At 41.1% G+C, this 23,067-nt stretch overlaps 2 protein-coding genes across 2 annotated transcripts in view; one reads left to right on the top strand and one right to left on the bottom strand.

The window, feature by feature from the left end:
* LOC138402586 (uncharacterized) overlaps nt 1-10,232 on the top strand; it is a 217,198-nt gene extending 206,966 nt beyond the window's left edge. Inside the window, exon 2 of the mRNA XM_069499767.1 lies at nt 10,223-10,232. The gene's annotated coding sequence lies outside the window, so the exon portion shown is untranslated. The remainder of the gene's footprint in view (nt 1-10,222) is intronic.
* Nucleotides 1-22,602, bottom strand: part of LOC117983941 (vitellogenin receptor Yl-like) — a 31,841-nt gene extending 9,239 nt beyond the window's left edge. The window contains exons 1-24 of the mRNA XM_069499820.1: nt 22,447-22,602; nt 21,676-21,872; nt 21,256-21,422; nt 20,418-20,532; nt 19,712-19,885; nt 17,036-17,290; nt 16,104-16,201; nt 14,570-14,677; nt 13,756-13,940; nt 13,072-13,264; nt 12,196-12,358; nt 11,452-11,601; nt 10,626-10,775; nt 9,057-9,182; nt 8,245-8,389; nt 7,041-7,150; nt 6,097-6,189; nt 5,546-5,707; nt 4,361-4,699; nt 3,833-3,943; nt 3,027-3,204; nt 2,515-2,600; nt 2,144-2,286; nt 782-858 (exon numbers count right to left, since the gene is read on the bottom strand). Coding sequence (XP_069355921.1) covers nt 782-858; nt 2,144-2,286; nt 2,515-2,600; nt 3,027-3,204; nt 3,833-3,943; nt 4,361-4,699; nt 5,546-5,707; nt 6,097-6,189; nt 7,041-7,150; nt 8,245-8,389; nt 9,057-9,182; nt 10,626-10,775; nt 11,452-11,601; nt 12,196-12,358; nt 13,072-13,264; nt 13,756-13,940; nt 14,570-14,677; nt 16,104-16,201; nt 17,036-17,290; nt 19,712-19,885; nt 20,418-20,532; nt 21,256-21,422; nt 21,676-21,871 — 3,524 coding nt within the window. The 5' untranslated portion in view covers nt 21,872; nt 22,447-22,602. The remainder of the gene's footprint in view (nt 1-781; nt 859-2,143; nt 2,287-2,514; nt 2,601-3,026; nt 3,205-3,832; nt 3,944-4,360; nt 4,700-5,545; nt 5,708-6,096; nt 6,190-7,040; nt 7,151-8,244; nt 8,390-9,056; nt 9,183-10,625; nt 10,776-11,451; nt 11,602-12,195; nt 12,359-13,071; nt 13,265-13,755; nt 13,941-14,569; nt 14,678-16,103; nt 16,202-17,035; nt 17,291-19,711; nt 19,886-20,417; nt 20,533-21,255; nt 21,423-21,675; nt 21,873-22,446) is intronic.
* Between the last annotated feature and the right edge of the window lie 465 nt (nt 22,603-23,067).

Genomic DNA, 23,067 nt, shown 5'->3' with positions numbered 1-23,067 from the left:
ACCGTACTATATATAACTATATTTACTATATTTTTCACCACACACAAAAAACCTTTTTTTTAATGCACACAAAACAAGAATTCCAATCTGAACACGAGGCTTATGACTGTGCATTGAAAAAACCTTAGTCTATAACCTGCGTAAGTTGCAACTTCTCATTGGACTAATTGTTTTAAACTATTTTCGGTGTCATAAACTAAATGGTCTAAGTTTTTTAAATTTATTTTACAGCCCTGTATACCAGTCCTTTAAGGCTTTTCTAAAAATACGAAACAGCCTCATCTGGTGACAGAAAGGTTGGCTCATTTTTTGCACAGCGGATCAGCCTGGCTGTTCAGCGCGGAAATGCAGCCAGTATTCTTGGCACCATTCCACGCGGACATGATTTGTATGGTAATTAGGAAGGCTAGCTTTAAGTTTTATTGTAATACTAGCTTATGCTCGCGACTTCGTCTGCGTGGACTACACAAATTTCAAGCCCTTACGGGTTGAATTTAAAAAAAAAATTCTTAGCGGATGTCTACGTTATAATAGCTATCTATCTGCATGCCAAATTTCAGCCCGATCCGTCCAGTAGTTTGAGCTGTGCGTTGATATATCAAGTCAGTCAGTCACTCACTCACCTTTTCCTTTTATAATATATATAGGTTTTAATTTTTTTTTAACTGCTTAACTCTACCTAATTATTATTCTAAAGTTTAGTTAGTCCATTGACCTGTTGGTTAATTAAATACACAGACAATAAAAAAACACAACACAAACAAAAAAGTAAGAATCAAACCGAGCCGTCAGCGGTAGACACAGTGACTTATTATGTTCGCAAGGGCGCTCCCACGGCGGACAAGTTATCACGTGCTCCTGTTTAAAACACCATTCACTTTACTATACAAAAAACCGGCCAAGTGCGAGTCAGGCTCGCGCAATGAGGGTTCCGTACTACAGTCGTATTTTTTCCACATTTTGCACGATAATTCAAAAACTATATGATTCATAAAAATAAATAAAAATCTGTTTTAGAATGCACAGGTGGAGACCTTTCTTACTTAGAAAATTGAAAATACTAATTATTAGTTCATGACCACAATTTTTTTTTTGTGTGATCTAACCCTAAATTTACGGTTTTGAGATTTTTTCCCAAATGTCAGCTATAAGATCTACTACCTACCTGCCAAATTTCATGATTCTAGGTCAACAGAAAGTCCCTGTAGGTTTCTTGACAGACAGACAGACAACAAAGTGATCCTATAAGGGTTCCATTTTTCCTTTTGAGGTACGGAACCCTAAAAGGTAAAAAAAAAACGAGCCGAATTGAGAACCACCTCCTTTTTGGAAGTCGGTTAATAAGATTCCAATCGCTAGAAAAGTTCTTTGAAAAACGTCTGACGGCGCGCGGCAGCGTTGCAGATCCATTGATGTTTCTTGGTACGAAATGTAAGTATAAAGCTAAAAGCGAGGTTGACGTGCGGGTGTCCGCGACGTCCCCCCGCCTCATACCCCCATCACCATCTCAACTTGTCGCGGACTATACCTACATCACGAAGAAATAGTTGCAACAGCATATATCTTGTCGATTGAGCTGGCTGATCAATGTTGCTCCAAGTCGGTCAATGATTGCCGTTGCAGGGCACGTACACCGGCACGCACGAGCCGTTGCCGCACGGGAACGAGCCTTCACACTCCACAGTTCAGTACTCACGGAAACCTCGATGAAGTCGGACAAGTCGCAGCCCTGCTCGTCGGCGTGGTCTGCGCAGTCGGCCTTGCCGTCGCAGCGCACGTACACCGGCACGCACGAGCCGTTGCCGCACGGGAACGAGCCTTCACACTCCACAGTTCAGTACTCACGGAAACCTCGATGAAGTCGGACAAGTCGCAGCCCTGCTCGTCGGCGTGGTCTGCGCAGTCGGCCTTGCCGTCGCAGCGCACGTACACCGGCACGCACGAGCCGTTGCCGCACGGGAACGAGCCTTCACACTCCACAGTTCAGTACTCACGGAAACCTCGATGAAGTCGGACAAGTCGCAGCCCTGCTCGTCGGCGTGGTCTGCGCAGTCGGCCTTGTCGTCGCAGCGCACGTACACCGGCACGCACGAGCCGTTGCCGCACGGGAACGAGCCTTCACACTCCACAGTTCAGTACTCACGGAAACCTCGATGAAGTCGGACAAGTCGCAGCCCTGCTCGTCGGCGTGGTCTGCGCAGTCGGCCTTGCCGTCGCAACGCACGTACACGGGCACGCACGAGCCGTTGCCGCACGGGAACGAGCCCGAGGGGCAGGCTTTGCTCTCTGCAATAAGAAATATGCACGTGATCAATGACCTTATGAGTGTCAGAAAATAACTGTTTAACTGGAATTAAAGTATCCTATACACGTCTCCAGGATGAGCATCGATTGAGTCGGGAAAATGTAATAAAATAAGACACATTTTTGCATTTATCCAGCGTTTTATGTACATCTAAGTATGGGAGGTTTATCAAACTGTTTCAATAATTTATTCAGAAATTTTGAACTTACCACAACCAACCTCATCTGAGCCATCAGCGCAATCTTCATTGTTATCGCATTGCCATGAAATCGGGATACAAGAGCCCGTTGCACACCTGACAGAAAATTACGAATGTTTATCTCATTTATTTGGCTTGATTTTGAGATAATTTTGTGTGGATTTGTGGAAACAGGATCTGATGTTCCAAGCATCAGGATATTCATCGGAGCCGTCACGCAGTCAGAATGGCCGTTGCATTTCTGTGAGCTCTCGATGTCGGTAACAAGTTTCAGTTCAGTGGTTATGAAAAGGGGTATGTTAGAAGAAACCTTGAAAATAATTTCGAAATAAGACCTACTTCCATGAGTCAGAAAGTTCTAGAATGAAGATGTTTTAGTATAGAGGGTGATGGATAAAGTGACTGGACGAGGACATTACTCGTCCAAAGATCAAGTATGGTAATTACGGTATGGTACGAAAGGTCCAATTCCCAACAGTGGACGTCCACAAGCTGAAATGAAGATGATAGAGTTAAACTTACATGAATTCGGTGTCGAAACAGGATCGGACGTTACACGCGTCGGGATGTTCATCGGAGCGGTCAACGCAGTCAGCATGGCCGTCGCATGTTAGTGAGCGCTCGATGCATACCGAGTTGTCCGAGCATCGGAACTCTTCAGGATCACATTGTAGTGGTTTGAATTCCGGGACGACGGATTCTGCAATATAACTTACTTACTTACACAAAGGGATAATGCTTAGGGTAGCAAAGGTGGTTTTTATTTTATTTATTTTTTCAAAGATCCATCATAGATTCACTGTGTAAAGCGGGCATAAGCTGACGCAATCTGGCGCACACTTTCAATAAATGTCATGATAGTATTCCAAAATAACTAGATAGTTTGCTATTCGATCTATCAATTGGTGATTGGCGAATCAAGCGGCTTGAAACTTTTTATGGCGTATCCTGTATCACCTATCTTTATAATATAAAAATGAATCAATGTGTTGCTCATCGCAAATCTCGAGAACAGCTGAACCGATTTCGCTAATTCTTATATATATAATATACCTTTAATATTTATTATATATATAATATTTATTATATATATAATATTCCTTGAAGTACGAGGATCGTTCTTACGGAGAGAATTTTTTTAAAAATTTGAATCGACTGTGCATATAAATTTAAATTTTTCAAACACTGACGAAAATTATGAGAAAATTTGTCAAAATACTTGTCATTCAGAGCTTATAAACTCTTGTTTTGAAAAAATCTGTATTTACATTTGATCACAAGTGCACGATATATTTATTAACTGTAAGATGTGTGATCACAGAACTTACTTAACGTAATATCATCGTTGCACGCATGATTTTTCGGAATGCATGTGCCATGGCAATTGGTCTTATCTGTCGGACACGTTGGCGGACTTTGTGTTGTGTATTGTTGTGTATCTGCAAACGACAAACATATAATAGTGAAACATCCTCAGTTATTTATTACTTGCTGATGCCCGCGACTTCGTACGTGTGGATTTACATTTTAAAAAATCCTGTGGGAATTCTTTGATTTTCCGGGATAAAAAGTAGCCTGCCTATGTAACTCTCCAGGTCTTTAAAACTGTACCCATGCATAAAATCACGTCGATCCGTTGCTCCGTTGTGACGTGATTGAAGGACAAACCAATAAACAAACACTTAAGGCTCGTGACTGGCAGCTAAAGTCACGCGGTTTGACAGCTCTAAATAAAATTTAAAACTGTCAAACTGTGTCTGTCCTTTTCATATTACATTAGTTAGAAGAGGATACGAATACTCTAAAATTTAGGTGTGCTCAGAATCACTACCATTGTCATTTTAAATATGTGTTACCTCCACATCGTTCTTCGTCCTCCCCAAACTTGCAGTCCTTCACACCATCACATTTCTTGTTCGCCGGGAAACATTCCACACTCCTATGGCAGAAGAACTCATCCCTGTGGCACTCCAAAAACTCCATGCAACGGTCGAACGTGAGGAAGCCGGGGGGACACCGGCAGGTATACCCCATGGTGGACACATTAGTGTTGTGAGGCAAATGGGGGGATTGGACGCATATGTGGGAGCACGGGGTGGGTGGTTGGAAACATTTGTGCTGACGGTAGGGGTTTTTGGAGTCTGGGGGGAGGGTGGTTGTTAGGACATGCAGGTGGGTTTCGTTTGGGAATATTGCTGCAAAAAAACAAAAAAATTAAATGCTGACCAAATTAAACGAAATAATCTGTGTGTGCGGGCAGCAGCGCGCGCGGCGTGTGCGCGAACTGACTCCCTTTGAAAAAGGACCCCGGATGGGTTCGAAACTAGTCGGGCCAACGTCGACTAAACACGTGAGTATAGCCGGGTGAGAGATATTATATATAATGGAAATCACTCACGATAGTTTAAACGCTGAAATAGAGCTGCTAAATAGTTGAGGAAGCCAAGGGACCACGATACATATGTCTACATGATGGATAAATTAGTATTATGAAGCAAATGGAGGGATAACACATAGTAATGTGAGAACAGGGTGGACAGACATTTATGCTGATGGTAGAGGTTCTTGGATTCAGAGGTGGAAGGTGGTTGCTAGAATGTGTAGTTGAATTTGGCAATGTAGCTGTGAAAAAATACTTAAATTAACCACTTTACAGAATGAAACTTAGCTGTTGAATAGCGTATATTGTATGTTGAACGTGCTCCTCTCCTGTAAATGTATAATGGCCGAATAGCATCCGCTTATTCGGCCATGGCATCGTCAATTCGTCAGGCCCTGAGACCGGCACTAGGCAAAAAATTACCCACTAGGGGTTTCCATTAAAAAAATGTCAGCAGCGTACCCAGAGTAAAAAGCTCGCGATGTTACAACGCCGTGCAAAGAGCCTCTTGCGCCTGATCTCTCTGCGATTGCGTCGTATTGCCATCACATCAGAATTCAAAAGTAGAGGAATAGACAGTGTACACTATTTCCTGAAGAGCTGGTAAGTCTCCGTTGAGACTGCCTGCTTTGACCCCAGTTTGGTCAGGAGAACTACTCACAGAGCTCCATCCGACGTGTCTGGTGCACGTTGCGGGCAGCTTCGTGCACGTTGGCCCAGTAGAGGCGGGCAGAGCGTCTGTCCGTCCAGAACACGCGCGTGTCGCTCACTGCCAAGCTAGCCACGCGAGTCAGCACCTCACTGAACATCTCTCTTCCTGTGCCTGAAACACAAATTAATGTTATAACTACTACATATTACAACACAATTTTTTTTACTTTGTAAATATTTAATTTTATTAATAAATAAACTATGTCTAATGTTAAATACTAACTAAAAGATACTAATCTAAAAGTGAACATCTTAAAAATTTACTTAAACCATTGAAACTAAAACTAAAAACTAAATTAATTGTAAATTAGATATAAAAAATATGTTTCTTCTCTTATAGAATTGTAATAAAAACCTATAATATTTATAATCTTCGTCAAAAAAAGTTTTTTTTTAATTTTTACTCGTACTGGATAAAAAACCTTATTCCTGTGTATTCTCACTATAAATGTTCACAAAACACAATCATTTTGTATAAAAATTAATTTATATGTGTGTTACCTTCAGGATGGATGACATCAATGACGCTGTTCCCATCGTCTGCGACGTACACGACGTTCATCTCTGGCGAGTACCGCAGCCGGACGTTTGGTCCTGCGATACATTTAAAGACTGTTACGCTATAGGTCCTGGTGGTTAGGACGTCCGCCTTCTAATCGGAGGTCGGAGGTTCGATCCCGGGCACGCACCTCTTACTTTGCGGAGTTATGTGCGTTTTAATTAATTAAATATCACTTGCTTTAACGGTGAAGGAAACCTGCATGCTTGAGAGTTCTCCATAATGTTTTCAAAGGTGTTGGTAGACACCAATCCGCACGTGGCCAGCGTGGTAGACTATGACCAAAATCCTTCTCACTCTAAGAGGAGACTCATGCTATGTAGTGAGCCGGCGATGTATTGATCATGATGATGTATGATGATGTTTTGCAATTGTGCATTGTAAGGTCTACATCCCCTGAGGATGCTCCGGTGTCGAGGCGAAACGTGCGTCGAGTGTGTTTTGGGATTTGTGTGGTGCTGCGTGGTGGTGGTGCGTATTGCTTGCCGAGTGGCTGCTTTTCCTGCATGGTTAGCAGTGGGAGGGCGGGCGGTGCATTTCGTATGCTGCATGTTGCATCATACAGATTCGACCTATTTCAGCAGATTACAGCAAATTAAGTTTTTGGTTCATTGCAGATCATGATGATGATGACGCTATAGGTACGCCGTTTCACTGAGACGGCTCGCAAGGTAGGGGCTAGGGCGCGAGTTGAGGGAAGGTGATTCAAGAAATCCAATCGCAACCTGTCCTACCTCACAAGCATTGGGGTGCAGCTCATAGAGGTAATAAAAAGTAATGCTTACCAATTTTTTATTATGACAAAAAAACACTGAAGGCAATGTACTTTTACTTAAAAAATGCATTAAGAACTATAAATTTGAAAAGTCCAGTATTTTCTACTCACCCACAACATTGTTCACCAGTAGATGCTCCCTGTTGGAGCCATCCAGTCCCATACTGTCGATGTGGACCCTATTGTTTTCCTCGCTCTCCAAAACTGCCACCAGCATTCGCCTGTGAATTAAGTATAGTATTTAAGGTGGCCCTTCTTAAGTGCCCCCCGGGGGTAAACGGTCAAACATGTTTGTCAAATATTGCGTGCTTGTCAAATTATTTGAACGTCTGCGGTCGCTTTATTAATGCTTTTGTCAAACAAACTATATGTTTAGCAAATTTGATTGATAGCGTGTTTGACAAACATGTTTAAACGTTTACGGGGCACTTTACACGCGTCCCCATACAAACGTATTACGCCTATTATTCTATACTCTTTGTTGTTCTAGATCTATAATTAAGCCATATATTGATTAATCTCTTCATTATCTATGTCTTAAAACAATTAATATAGTAAAATTGTATTTATTTCAAAAGTTGTGGCCCTTGAAAAAATCTCTGTTTTAGGGCAAATTTTGCGGCAATTTCGTGGGTAAATAAACTACGTGTATAAGAAACTTGAATAAAATTGGAAAATTAACAACTTCATGTCACACTTTACTTCATCATCATTTCAAGTTTTTAGTTTGTTTTAAAAAAATATTTCTTTTATCAAAAATAGGCGTGATCCCAAACGTCGATTTGAAATTTTCACTTTCCGTTTTTGACTACAAAATCTTGTATCTAAAGCAAAATTCATTCACTCTGCCTGTCTCGGGGCGAAGTGCGTAACCCTCTAACCTCACCTCACCCCAACACCGTAAAGATAACGTTTTTTCCATCATCTATGGAAACAGCACTATATTAGGCTCACATGCCAACGAGTTGTCGCTTTGATGAAAGCGGGCTCTTAATGATTTCCATCTTGAGAAGATGCCAGCTCACTGCAGCATTTCTCCGATAAGCCACTGTCTTGTGACAAAAAAGGGGGAAAATTGGAGATCCTGTACAATTTAACAGTACAGTTCTTGCAATTAACGAAGGCGAGTGGCTCATGCTTGTGTTTAAGTCGTATCGGTATAAGAAACGTACACTGAATGTGTGCGTTTGAGAGCGTTTGCTCGCGACTGGTTGGTCCGACATGCACGCACACTTACGCAATGCCCGTATATCCGACGTAAGTCCACTTGCCTTCGTGAATTGCAAGAACTGTAATAGAATATCTGCAAGCTCACCCATAGTCCGACATGACACAGAAGCTGAGCGGGATCTCCTGGTCTCTGAAGGTGTACAAGAGCGCAGCATGCTTGTTCCGCAGCGACACCACCTCTATGACGCGCCGACCAGCGTCCAACACGTATAGAGTGTCCGACACGAAATCTAAACAATGACACAGAATATAAAATACTAGTACGGGCATACAGAAGTTGGACTGCTTTAATCTTGACCAAAAGCCGGCCTTATAACATCAATGTTAATGTTGTCATCAACATTATCAGCATTTCGGATCTCATCTCCCAGAGAAAATCTTAACATAGCCCTCTTCATAGCTCGCTGAGTAATTTTGAATTTATGGATGACACTGTTAGTCAGTGTCCATGTTTTAGCATCATATATGAGGACTGGAAGGTCAAATTGGTTAAATACTTTCATCTAAAGGCGTTGAAGAATTAACGATAAGACGACTCAGTTTCCCAAAAGCTGCCCCACCTAGCCAAATTCCTCTGTTGGTTTCCTCGTCGAAATAACATACTTATAAGTGACTGTTTAGTATTCTAACATAACTAAACTTTGTGTCTACATGATTGTATATAATCTGTAAATTATATCTCCTCTCTCGCTCTCTCATCACTGGGACTGAAATAAAATGGACGTGTTTTAAAGCTGTTGTGCTTTTAATTTATTAATCCTGGATAATCCCAACGCTGGAGCGCCATGAACCAGGAAAACAAGGTCGGTGAGTGTTCCTGAACCCGCAGAAGCTGTAGGCAATCTGAACCGCCTGCAATCCTAAACAGTGACCAGAACAGGACTAGGGAGGACTCACCATAATCCATATCGACGACGTTTTCCAATCCCTTATACAGCAGGAGCTCAGTGACTCCCAGCGTAAAGTCACTCATATTGATATGGCTGATGGCTTTGCGCTGACTGTCGTACACGTACAGGGCGTCTGGAAAGATAAGGCAAAATAAACAATAAAACATAAATGTCCTCATCAAATTTCGACCACGGCAGCCAATTCCAATGGAGGCTACCCAATTTCAGAGGAGGTATTGAAGTACACAAGTATGTACACACTATACAAACACAGGACGATTCCCCCACTCTCATAGCCCGGTGGGACAACAATCCAACAAGACTGTAGAGAGATATGATGCAGCCGTGCAGGCAGAGGCGGATTAAATGTCGAGAGCGCCCTATGCAAGCACCTCATAGGCGCCCCTCTAACAGCCATATTAAAATTTTTACTAACTAATTTCAAAAGAACGAGGAATCGTATCATTGCGTTGCTGGTTGTTGGTGATTATACTATTTATGTGAACGAATGAAGAACATCACGTGACACTTCGCTATATTAAAGAAGAGGCAGTTTCGGTAACTCCAAGATAAGATTACTTAGTACTTAGTAGGGATAATTAGGTAGGCCCGCAGGGTGATTACGTAAAAAGTTGCAGTAGCGACAGCAACGCGACAGCAGTAGCAATCTGACAGTTCATTTGCTGTCTCTCTTCTTCTTATTTTGCTTTGTGGCTATTGCTGTATCTCTCTAACGTTTGACAGCAATGATCGCGAGATTTACGCATGTCGCGAGATACATAATCGCCCCCCAGGTAATGGAACTCTACAGTCTACAGGATCGCACGCGCCCCGTCGTAACCTCGTGCCCCTAGGCACGTGCCTCTAGTTTGCCTTAGGGATAATCTGCCTCGGCGTACAGGACCTAACAGCTTTAGGTGCTCTGCGGATTGCGATGCACAGGGCGTCACCAACTTGCCAACTCCAGACTACTACAAATTTCTTACCTTTCTTTTTTTTAACTAAGAATAACCCAATAATTTTGACTGAATAATGAGAACCAAAACTATTTTAGCGTTTAAACTACCGTGAGTGATTTCCATTATAAATACTATCTGTCCCGGCTTACTCACGTGTGTAGTCGACGTTAGCCCGACTAGTTTCGAACCCATCCGGGGTCCTTTTTCAAGGGAGTCCGTCCGCGCACGCGCCGCGGTTTTGACTGCGGGACGCACGTGCCGCTGCCCGTAGAGCCCGTTGTCTACTAGTCTAGCTAACGTCGTCTACACACGTGAGTAAGTCTAGCTAACGTCTAGTAACTAGTCGGGCTAACGTCGACTACACACGTGAGTAAGCCGGGACAGATAGTATTTATAATAGAACCAAAACTGTTGTAATAGATTAGTTTAGGGACATTATGGATTGACAGCCCGCCAGATTACTTAGTCTATGGCCAGAGCTAGATCGATGGTTTTGATAGGTAGTTCGGGGTTTATTATTGTATGGTGGGCTTGTAAAATGGTTTTGTAATAAATTGGTTATTGGATTCTGGAGTTTTAATAAAGTGCCTGATGCTATTACTTCTAGAAAAACTTACCTCTAATGGAGTCATAAGCCATAGCTTGTACCCTGCCGATGTCGAGGTTGGTGCCGTGGGTCTCGGGGTTGCCGATACGGTTGTAGTACACCCGGGTGAACGTCGAACCTGATCCCACTATGAGGTACTGGGGCCGATAGCCTGGGATATCTGTGAAAATGTATACTTTGTGTAAGTCCCGTCAATTGCTATTGCGCTGGAACCATGTCTCATTAACATCGAAATGACGTCATCTTGACGTCATTTGACGTATATTTAAGTAAAAATATACATCAGCTCGAAACTTCAGTCTAGTGCTGATGTCACTAAAATGGCGGCCACGGGCATTAGCAATTTGCGGGACTTATAATAACATAATGTTGTGTGTATCATATAGCTCGAGAAATGAATTCATATTTAAAGTACGCGACAGGTCGAGATGGCAATCGGGGTATGAGGCGGGGGACGTCCCGCACACACGCAAGTCCTTCGCGCTCGCCCGCACCGGGTTAGCGCGGGTGTGCGGGGCGTCCTCCCCGATTGCCATCACGACCTGTCACGTACTATACTATTGCCACACCGGCACCATCCATGCACATCCACACAGTGTGAGTGAGAATTAGTGTTACTCATTCACACTCACACACACTCAAAAACTTTCACAAAGCCATAAAAAACACGTGCTTATCTATGCTACTAGCGCTGTGTCACCGGAATCCTCGTGATTATCACAATAATGATCACAACTTCTGTATCGTTCCTGGTATTCGACTCAAATCTGACTTATTGGGAATACTGAGAAACAGAATGTAATCTTGTATGGAGCAAGAGTATGTTCAGAACTCACGTTGGCAGCGACCGTCAACCATCTGCATATCGTCGGGGCAGGCGCAGACGTGGCTCGTGTTGGAGGCGAGCAGGCAGAGAGTGCAGTCGTGCTTGGAGCAAGGGTTGCTTGCGGTCTTGTTCATCAGAGATGGATGATAGATGTGCATGTCTATAACCAACAAAATTCAATTATACTGGCTGAGTATACATATGTCATGCAGGCAGTCTAAAGAATAGAATAGAGAGGTATTTTTAGGATTCCGTACCTCAAAAGGAAGAAGGGAACCCTTATAGGATCACTTTGTTTAAATAAAATAAACTTTTACAAGTACTTTAGAATTGTCAAAAAAGCTGTTACGGTTCGGGATGCCGTTCCTACTGAGAAGAAACTAATAGTTTACTCACCGAATACCGGCACGTCCAATCCGAGCAGAATGTTTCGCTTGATGTTGGTGCCGTGGATCTTGTCGGCCGTCTGTATCGTGTTGGACGTGAAGTCGCTCCAGAACACCGTGCTCTCGAACACTGCCAGCGAGTATGGATGGTGGAAAGGCTCCTCGAAGAAACTCTACTGGTTTACTCACCGAATACCGGCACGTCCAATCCGAGCAGAATGTTTCGCTTGATGTTGGTGCCGTGGATCTTGTCGGCCGTCTGTATCGTGTTGGACGTGAAGTCGCTCCAGAACACCGTGCTCTCGAACACGGCCAGCGAGTATGGATGGTGGAAAGGCTCCTCGAAGAAACTCTACTGGTTTACTCACCGAATACCGGCACGTCCAATCCGAGCAGAATGTTTCGCTTGATGTTGGTGCCGTGGATCTTGTCGGCCGTTTGTATCGTGTTGGACGTGAAGTCGCTCCAGAACACCGTGCTCTCGAACACGGCCAGCGAGTATGGATGGTGGAAAGGCTCCTCGAAGAAAGACTAAAAAAGTGCGTGGTGCGAATTATAGCCGTCACGAAAATTGCCTGCTCATTTTTGCAAACATCATCAAACAAACATCAAACAATTCCTGAAATTCCGGGCAATGCATTGGCGGTTCGTCTGGTGCTGCAAATGTTCATGGGCGCCGGTAATCGGTATCAGGTGACCCGCCTGCTCGTTTGCTTGCTATTTTATTTATAAAAAACCTTTGAAGCTAGATGACATTATGTCCCGAAGGCAATGAAACGCACCACACTGACAGGGCATTGCATCCATATGAATGAGCGAGACAAAAATCAAATATGCAGCGCACTTCATAAACAATGCTTAGCTTGCTTTTGTTAGGTGTATACAACTTGCATTCTAGATAATAGGCATAGTAAACTTTTTATTCAGAGAAAACCCACGATTCTTCCTAGCACATTAAATGATTATCCCTAGATAGGTACTTTGTAGATTTTTTTATTCGTAAGTTTTAATCTAAATCAATGCTGACGAACTGACGAAAATAAAAAAAGACTATTTGACCCAAGTGGCACAGAATCACAAACTGCATATAAAACGTTCAGGAGAAAAAAATAATTTTGCAAATCGGTCCAGAAACCTCAAAAAAATCGATGTAGGTAGGTACATGCATAAAAAAAAAGAAACGGGCCGAATTGAGAACCGCCTCCTTTTTGGAAGTCGGTTAAAAAATAAATAATTCGACTCACATAAACCCTCTTATCGTCGAGTCTGACAACTTTGATAGTTTGATCCACGTAATACAATCTTCCGTTGGGCGCGTCCAACGCCAAGCCGGTGGCCACGGAGCTCAAGTTGTCGACCAGCACTGAAGCGCCCGAGCCGTCCATGTTGGCCTGCATGATTACCTCCCGGTCGTACCAATCCACCCAGTACATTTTGCTACAACAGAAAAAACATTGGGTAAATGTTTGAACAACTATTGGAACAAACATTCCACATAATATATTCTTTCCAGTGTATTTTTTTTAATGTTAAAATCAAACTTAAAGCTAGCCTTATTTAGTTACTGTACAAATCATGCCCGGGTGGAACGGTGCCAAGAATACTGGCTGCATTTGCGCGCTGGCTGAAATTTTGCGCAAAAAATGCGCTGTCAAATGTATCGTAAATTAGCATTTTTTTAGCACCTCGATGGCCACAGAGTCTCCTCGGCAATCAGAACAAAAACGAATAAAATAAAATAAAATCAAGTAAGTAATTCTCTGTAAGAGAGGTAAACTTGCAATTTACATTGAACTAATACTGAGACACACTCTGGGTAATATTTTCCCAAGGCACACAATACATTTTACTATACTATATAATAATATACTGAACCTAAATATATATAACTTGTCTGTTCAATAATGTTTCGCTGTCACTTCACTCACCCTTGCCTCGGGTCCAGGGTGACGAACCGCGGATGCCTGGCGTCAGTACGCAGCGTGGTGCACACCGACCCATCTGAGCGACACGCCGATATGACGCCGCGTTTCGCGTCACCGAAGTATATGTTGTCCGCTAGGTAGTCTATTGCTATGTCGCCTGGGTCTTCTAGGCCTAGAGCTGCTATAACCTGGTAATAATAATATATCTTTTTTATTCAAGTAAACTTTCACAAGTACTTTCGAATCGTCGGATGCATCTACCATTGGTTCTGAATGCCTTTCATCCAAAACACTCCATTAACTAGCTTTTTTTCTATGAAACAATTAGAAACCAGTTAGTATTCACGGCGTTAATTCTGATAAATTCTGGCAAATCCTAGATTAAACTAAATTGACACATCTTAATCTACCGTAAAAAAGAACAGCCTAATCGAGTACTATTTGCATGTTATCCCTGTTAAAAAAGGGGGCATTGGTTTTAGACCTGTCAATAAATTGACAGCTTTAAAACAAAACAAAATTACAGTTTAGTGTAGAATTTGGGTATTGTAATTAGCACTATATGAATAGGATATAATACAACTCGTCGGAAATATCTGAGCACCTCGCTCGATTGCGTTTCCCCTCGCGCTACCCCGCAGCTCGTCCGTTTTCGCCTATCCGGTACCGGTGCCAACGCAAGCGCGTTTCAAGACGTCACTAAGCCAGGTTCTCAGATATTTCCGACGGGTTGTATGTACTAGTTTGTCTAGTATGTTTTAGTCATTAAAAAAATTAAAAAACTGTTTTTCTATAACCTTCCATATTATAATTTTACCTGTTTAGAGTCCTTAACATCATCTAGTCTCGCCCTCATTATAGCCTGATGCCCTTGCGCAGTCTCCACCCAATACAGGTAGGAGCCGTCGTAAGACACCGAGTGGGCCTGCACGACAGAATTTAATATTATTCATACCAATATTATAAAACGTGTCTGTACGTTTAACCGATTTCTGTAGTTCTGATGAAAATACAATTGTGTATATTCCGTATCGTTGTAAATCTAAGATGGCCGCCGCCACAAAATCGCGGATCACACAGTTTTGTTCAACCCAATCATAAAGCTAATTTATTTTAAAAGAATATTAGCCATGTTAAATGACTAATATTCCCCTTTCCCCTCCAACTAAGCGTCAAGCTTGTGCTTGGAGTAGGTACGACAATAGTGCAACGGGCGGAGTTTCAACTGCCGAACTTTCGGTTTTCAGTCTACTCCTTTAACCGTTGAGCTATTGAGGCTTTTTTTTCAAACTACCTACATAAATTTTATGGGTATCAAAATATGATATTTATCTACTTATGATGGCTTAGCTAGTAGAATACTGTACACTATGAAAAACGTTCAAATCCAAGATGGCCAACCACCACAAAATGGCGGGTTACTTTTTTCTATCCCTTCAACATGGGTATCAAATGAACAGGTTTAAGAATACCAATAGGTACACTAAAGAAAAAATCTAATCCAAAATGGCGTCCGAAATAAAATTAAATGTAGGTATAAGTCCCGCAAATTGCAATTGCGCTGGAACCATGTCTCATTAACATCGAAATGACGTCATTTTGACGTCAGCCGAAATAAAAATGTACCATCAGCTCGAAACTTCAGTCTAGTGCTGACGTCACTAAACTGGCGGCACGCGCATTAGCAATTTGCGGGACTTATATGTAGGTAGGTACCTATATAATATTTTGGGAGGATTATGTATTGAGGAGTTAGATTACAACAAACTGATAGGAAAGAAACCTTGTTCTAATGATAGAACTGAATAGAATGAGAAATATTAAAGTTTAGTTACCTAACTAAATAAAAAACTTTAAAATTTAAAAAGAAGCCTATGCTCGGGACGTAAGCTAACTCTGTCACTCTCCAGGTTTTTAACTATACCTTTGCAAAAAATCACGTCGATCCGTGGCTCCGTTGCGACGTGATTGAAGGACAAACCAACAATCCAATAAACAAACAAACACACTTTCGCATTTATAATATACTAGCTGGTCCCCGCGGCTTCGCCCGCGTGTATATAATATAGCCTATGTCACTCAGGAATAATGTAGCTTTCTATTGGTGAAAGAATTTTCAAAATAGGTTCAGTAGTTCCAGAGATTACCGCCTACAAACAAACTTAACGACATTACCTCTTTATAATATTAGTATAGATGGGTAGTGATTTAATTCAGGTTTGTTTCAAATGTGTCGCATTTGAAGACTTCATTGCGGAGGGGCAATGCACGCACAACAGACGGAAACGTTTAAGTGCAGAAACCAGCCCAGAGCGAAGAAGAAGAAGAAGAAAATGTGTCGCATTTCATACCTGTTTGACTCCTGTTACTGCGATGACTTGGTGTTTCGATTTAACCGACACATATCTGATATCATTGCGCGTGTTGAAGAATAAAAGGGCTTCTGGATCTAAAACAGGGAAAAATAAAAATACCTAATGATTTATGCAAGCACGTGTGCTTTTCTAACATTTTTAGGATTCCATACCTCAAAAGGAAAAAAGGAACACTTAGGATAACTTCATTGTCTGTCTGTCTGTCGTGTCTATCAAGAAACCTATAGGGTAGGTACTTCCCGTTTACATAGAATCATGAAAGGCAAGTACCGACCTACGTACTTGACTTTCCTGATCCTATGTCTTATAGCACAGGTAAGGAAAAAATTACGAAAACCGTGAATTTGTGGTTCAATCATAGAAATAAAATTAAAATGTGTTCATTGTCAAAAATTAGTATTTTCAATTTTCAAAGTAGGTATCATATGAAAGGGCCTATACTTGTACATTCTAAAACAAATCCATACTTAATATTATAAATGCGAAAGTGTGTCTGTCTGTCTGTCTGTCTGCTAGCTTTTCACGGCTCAACCGTTCAATCGATTTTAACGAAAATTGGTACAGAGATAGCTTACATCCCGGGGAAGGACATAAGCTACTTTTCATCCCGGAAAATTGAAGAGTTCCCACAGGATTTTTAAAAAGCTAAATCCACGCGGACGAAGTCGCGGGCATCATCTGGTTTTTAATAATTTTTATGCGTAATCGTTTTTGATTTCGCCTTCCTCATCCACCCACTTCCCGCTATCTTCTTAAGGTCGTCAGTCCAGCGGGTTGGAGGTCGTCCCACACTGCGCCTGCTGATACGCGGTCTCCACTCCAGAACACGTCTGCCCCATCGGCCATCGGTAGACTCCATAGATGTATGCAGCAGAAATTGATTCAAGAAGGAAAGAAGAAAGACTTACCTGGTGCAAAGCACAAATATTCCATCATGTCATGTATGTAGCCATGATCACACACACACTTGTAGTGGTCCCCTTTGCTCACGCACATGTGTGAGCACACGGGCTTTTCTCCTGCACAGGTGTCGGTCTCTTCACACAGTTTGCTCGTGGAGTTGTATCTCATGTAATTGTCTTCACAGATGCAGGTAGCACCAGTAGTTTGACGCCTGCAGTATGTGTTTTGAGGACATGTAAAGTTGTCGCACATGGTATGCCCTGAAATAGTACAAATCAAAAATCAAACTTTATTTATTTCAGTTCTTTTTAATTTATAGACTAGCGCTTGGCAGCAATCAGACCTGGCGGCAAGTGATGATACAGCCCAAGATGGAGCGCGCTTGCCTAGAAGATGCCTATTCACTCTTGACTTGAAGGTACCCATATTGTAATTGGAGGGGAAAATTAATGCTGGAAGGGTGTTCCAGCATCATGTAGGATAACTAGAGTACTTTATGGCGAATCTTTTTTTTAAATTCATTATAGGCAAACGCTTGACCACCATCACATCTGATGGAAAGTGATGATGTGGCCTAAGTTGGGACGCGTTTACCTAACAGGTACCCATTCACTCGCTTTAAAGATACCCAGGTTGTAATTATTAATTAATAGTAGATTTTAAAAAACTACCTTCTAAATTCCAGCCCATGAGGAGTGTCATTGAGGATTCCAAAATTAAAGACTTACAATAAACATTTCAACTTTTTCATTCTTATTCAAATTACTTAGAATACAAAAAAATTAAAGAAAAATTAAAGCAAACAAAGTTTTTTTGATCATGAATGGAAGTGTAATTATTTACAGCTGCAGCAATGCAATTAGTTTCGTTTTTTTAATGTCTCTTTCTTAATCCTGCTGTCCAATGCTAATCTTGTATTTTTTCAAGACTTTATTTCTTTCTTTATTCAGAAAGTCACTTTTCACTATCAACTTTTTCAACTTATCAAAGGCGGCCATGATTCTTTTTTTGAGTTCCTCTGCACAATCCTTCGTTCGTTTGGCGTATGTTTCATCTTTAATAAACTTCCAAAGGAACAGTTCTAGGGGAGACAGGTCCGCGGACTTGGCTGGCCATTTGCATGGACCGTAACGACCTATCCACTGTTCTCCAAACATCTCCATCATTCGTTTCCTCACTGCAGGGGCGGAATGCGCTGGCAGCCCATTTAATTGAACCCACAACAGCTTCCTCGCATCTAATGGTAGCTGATCTACATAGTCATCAACAGGGCCGCTAAGTAAATCCAAGAACTTTGTTGCATTTAAATTTCCATTTATAAATATGGGCCCGATCACTTCGTTTTGGTGAATTGCGGCCCAGACGTGCACGTAAGTAGGAGCTGAATCTTCTGGCCATACAGTTGGTGGAGCATGACCCCAATAGTATCGGTTTGCTGCAGGCTGGACATGGTTGACTGTAAAGTTACTCTCGCCCGTCCACATAATATTGGAAAGAAAGTTGGGGTCTTCAGATACCTTATTAAGTATCCAATGGCAAAACTTTTCTCTAGTTGGATTATTACTGGTCATTATTTGGGCTTTTGGAAGTCGTGAGGACGATGTTTGCACAGTTTTTGTAACTTTACCAACCTTAGGCCAGCCAGCCTTCTTTCGCGAACAAAATACGTTCGGGACGTCGTCACCACTTAGCTCATCCAACCAATCGTCTCCTGAATCATCGCTCTGCATCGGTTCTGATTGATCAGAAGCATCGCTGTCGTGCTGCGGGGGTTTTCGCACCTTTTGTAGTGCTTGTTGAATAATGTGCACGCTTCCAGGACACTTTCGAGTAGCGCCATACTTGTCCTTGTATGTTTTTAGCGCTGCCTTCGCGTCTTGCTGGCATTCCTCGTAAATTTGGACCATGTCATTGTATTCCGATAAAGTGTACCGATGAGGACGAGGCATTATGTTTATGCAAAGTTTAATGTTATTTAGAAATAAAACAAAGGCGTTAAATTTTAAGTTCTTAACACTCAATTATTTGTGAGATACTTCGAAAAAGCACAAAACTGCATGTATAACAAGAGTGAGAAATAATCACCACCACGCTTAAAACAATAATTTCAAAAGGAAATAAAAGTTCAAAACACAAAACCAAAACACGAATCACCATAGAGTAAGTAAACTTGTAAAGCAGTATTACTTTACTCTATGTTGTAAAGTAATATAGACTGACAAAACACCACGCAGTCGGCAGTGGCACAGACCAATAACAAGTAATTTGTCACAGATCACTATATTATACCTACTAGTCTAGAGATGTACCCATGGCCGTCTTTAACCTATTGTAGGCCCTGGGCACATTAGGATAATTTGGGCCCTTATATTATGATATTCACAGAGTACCTACTATTTTCTTGGTATAAATAGGCAAAGAAAATAGATACCTAAGCAAAGTTCTAGATTTATTTTTATTTCTTTACCGTATCACTAAATAACTAGTTAAATGTACTGAAAATACAGAAAACAGGATACAGATTTTTTTTAAAGGAAACGAGCTCAGCTATAACAAAGTTTTATCACTTTTCAGTTTGAGACACACTTTTGCCACTCGCATTTAATACAGATGAAGGATATTATATTAAATTACATAGGTATCTACAGAACAGAACGTAACTTTAGTGTTTTATTACTCACAATGCTTACAAAACGCGCCCTCGTCACCACCGTCCTTGCAGTCGTTCATTCCATCGCACATGTGTTCCTGTGACAAGCAATATGACTTGTCTGGACAAGTATATCTTCCCCTGTACGCACAGTTTGATACATCGCGCAGGTCAAAGTCGTGCAAGGTATTATGTTGTGCATGGCCTGAAAATAATAAGAGTACGTGGCAGCTTTTGGGCGTAAAATCGTTTCCATAAACCGTGAAAAAGTTTTAGCTTTGCTGGTTGGGCGTGAAAAAGGACTTTTTTGAAAGTTTAAAAATAGAACATGAACGCGCGTGCATTGCATGAAAATAAAATAAGTGTGGAGTGTGGACATTTTCATAAGTATATCACTGATCGCAAATCTCGAGAACAGCTGAACCGATTTCACTAATTCTTTTTTTATAATATTCCTTGAAGTACGAGGATGGTTCTTACGAAGAAAAAAATTTAAAAAATTGAATCGACTGTCAGGCGGTACGAATGCGAATGCGAATGTGCAAAAATGTGCGAATATCCGCAAATGTTAATGCGAATATTCGTTATATCACTAATTCCTATAACGACTCCCAGAGTTCTGCAGCATTGTCATTATCATAACCCTTTAATCGTAATGTTTATGACTCAGTTCGGATGTTTGCAATAACTCAACAGATAACAGCTATAATGGTCCATGCACAATATGTAGAACTTACGACAGGTGTGATTGACATCTTCATCGGTTTTGTCATTACAATCGTAATAGCCGTCGCACGTCCACAGTTTCGAAATACACCTTTTGCCATCACATTGGAATCCTTTGCACACCGGCTAAAATAATAAAAGATTATTTAGACATACTTAGCCCAAACTATCATCAAGTAACTAAATGGAACAGTGGGAAGGTCATTTTTGTTTTAAAATTGATAGCTTTAATTAAAACTTTGAATTATTATGAAGCTCCAAACGCATTTGCGTTGCACACCTAAGCGCTATACAAGTATACACCCAGTTCCTCTGCACTGACAGCCGCAAGTGGCAGACACTTGCACCTGTCAGTGCACATGAACTGTAGGCAAACAATTTGCAAGTACTACTACGTAGTACAACGTATTCCTATGTCGATGACTGTAAGTCAATTTCGAAAAACCAGCAGCAATCATTATTACAATCTCAATTATTGTTCTGATTGGCTGAATTTGTGCGGCTCTTGTTGCAACAATGCATTGTAGGCTGTAGCCAATAGTGAGCGAGCGTCCACCGATCAGAGGTGATTGTGATCGTGACATTTTTTTTTTTTTTTTTTAAAAAGAATATTAGCTATGTTAAATGACTAATATTCCCTTTACCTCTCCAACTAAGCGTCAAGCTTGTGCTAGGAGTAGGTACGACAATAGTGCAACGGGCGAGGTTTGAACCGTCGACCTTTCGGTTTTCAGTCGTGTGATCGTGACATTGTAGATGTTATTCTGCCGCAATCGCGCAGCAGGTGTATATCGTTGCAATACTGTACCTACGTCGGAACAATGATGATGATAGTCAAAATGTTCTTACGTTTGCAACATCCACAACAACTGCAGTCGGACAGTTAGCCTCGTCGCTGCCGTCTGAACAGTCGATCTCATCGTTGCATACCCAAGCGCTGGGCAGACACTTGCGACTGTCAGCGCATAGGAACTGGTGTGTGTCGTTGCAGTACTGTTCGTCGGGACGGTGGTTTACTGAAACAAATAATAGTACTTAAGTATATTACGAAACATGTGACTTAATTAGTCCATTAATACACAACGTGAGCTAGCATCCGAGTGTATCGACGACTCGAGTGTACGAAACCGCACGGTTGCAGTCGCACGGTCGTTACGGTTGCACCTCATTAGTGTGGACATAAGTCTCTTGTATGTAGGGACTTACACACGACACGGTCTTGCGCCACCTGAATCCAGCGGCTCCCTGTGACCTTATTTATCAACTTACCGCAAAAATTCTCATCGCTTCCATCTTCACAATCGTAGTTCCCGTCGCAGTACTTCTCCTGCGGCACGCAACCTCCCGCCAAGCAGGTAAAGGCTCCCTCCACGAGACACTCCGACTCGTAAGTCTGCATCTCGTCGACGAATTGCGCCGAACACATGGTGAGCCACGAGATAAAAATCACTACTGAGAGCGTCATCCTACAAAGAAATACAAGCTGATCATCCATACTAATATTACAAATGCGAAAGTGTGGCAGTCTGTTTATCGAGGCGTCCGGTCATTAGGTAAGAACATTTTCACGGCCTATTTATTTAACCAATTTTCATGAAATTTTACACAGAGATGCAAACTGCATTCCGTAAAATCAAAAAGTTCCTACGGGATATTTCAAACTAACTATATCCAAGTGGATGAATTGCAATAATGTTCAAAAAATTAGTAACAAGTTTTTAGTAATTATAAAAGGTAGGTAGGTAGTTGGGATTGAACTTGGAAACGACATATGTACGAGCGAGAGATCGTAAGAGCTTTTTAAGCAAAAATAAAATCTAATGTTAGCGATCCGGAGCGTATAGGCAGACCTAGACCCGTGTGAGATTATCTTGAAAATAGTTTTTTTGTTTAAATTTGTCATTTAAAGTACACATGAAAGTGAGTTACTAAAAATATGTTGAAAATATTAACAAAACATACAAATTTACATGAATTAAAATGAATCTGCAGGACACGTGTACAGTACAATAGACCACAAAATATGATAAAAATGCTTACCTTAGTTTATCTATAATTGGCACTTCATTTAAATTAAATTGAATAATAAATTAGAAACGTTTACGTGGCTTTACTTTAAAATAATTTAGTTACTTTCTAGGCAAGTCTGGCTTTTGCAGTTACGTGTCCAGCCGGAAAAGGATCGAAATCTTCAGCTACCTACCCACTTTTAAAATAATTATAATCTAGAAAATCTATGGAAAAATTAATCTATAAAATATTTCCAAAAGTTTCAATCAAGTTTTACTATTCTTTGTAGTGCATTTAAAATCTAATTATTATTATTATTATTTTATAATCATATTGTTTTCAAAGAATTTTATTTTGTTGTTAACATAATATGTTCATGGAAAACAGTTAACTTTAGAAAATATAGTTAAGCTAAACATGAGATTCACATTAAGTATTAAAATATGTATTTTGGTAATCTGCTTGGCTAGTGAACTTACTTTATAGTTGGCAAGTTTCTAGTTCTAACTAGTTAGTTAATTACCATTTTAAATTCAATGATAATGTTTTCGTGTTTCTAAAGTTACCCGATCTCACTGTTATGGAACAGGATTTCCGAACGACATAATAAATGTCAAAGGTTGGTTAACTGTCAGTGATAGCACACGTTTT

The sequence above is a fragment of the Maniola hyperantus genome, chromosome 7, assembly GCF_902806685.2.
Source record: "Maniola hyperantus chromosome 7, iAphHyp1.2, whole genome shotgun sequence".
NCBI classification, from domain to species: Eukaryota; Metazoa; Arthropoda; class Insecta; order Lepidoptera; family Nymphalidae; genus Maniola; species Maniola hyperantus.
This window is presented reverse-complemented; position numbering and strand designations above follow the sequence as displayed.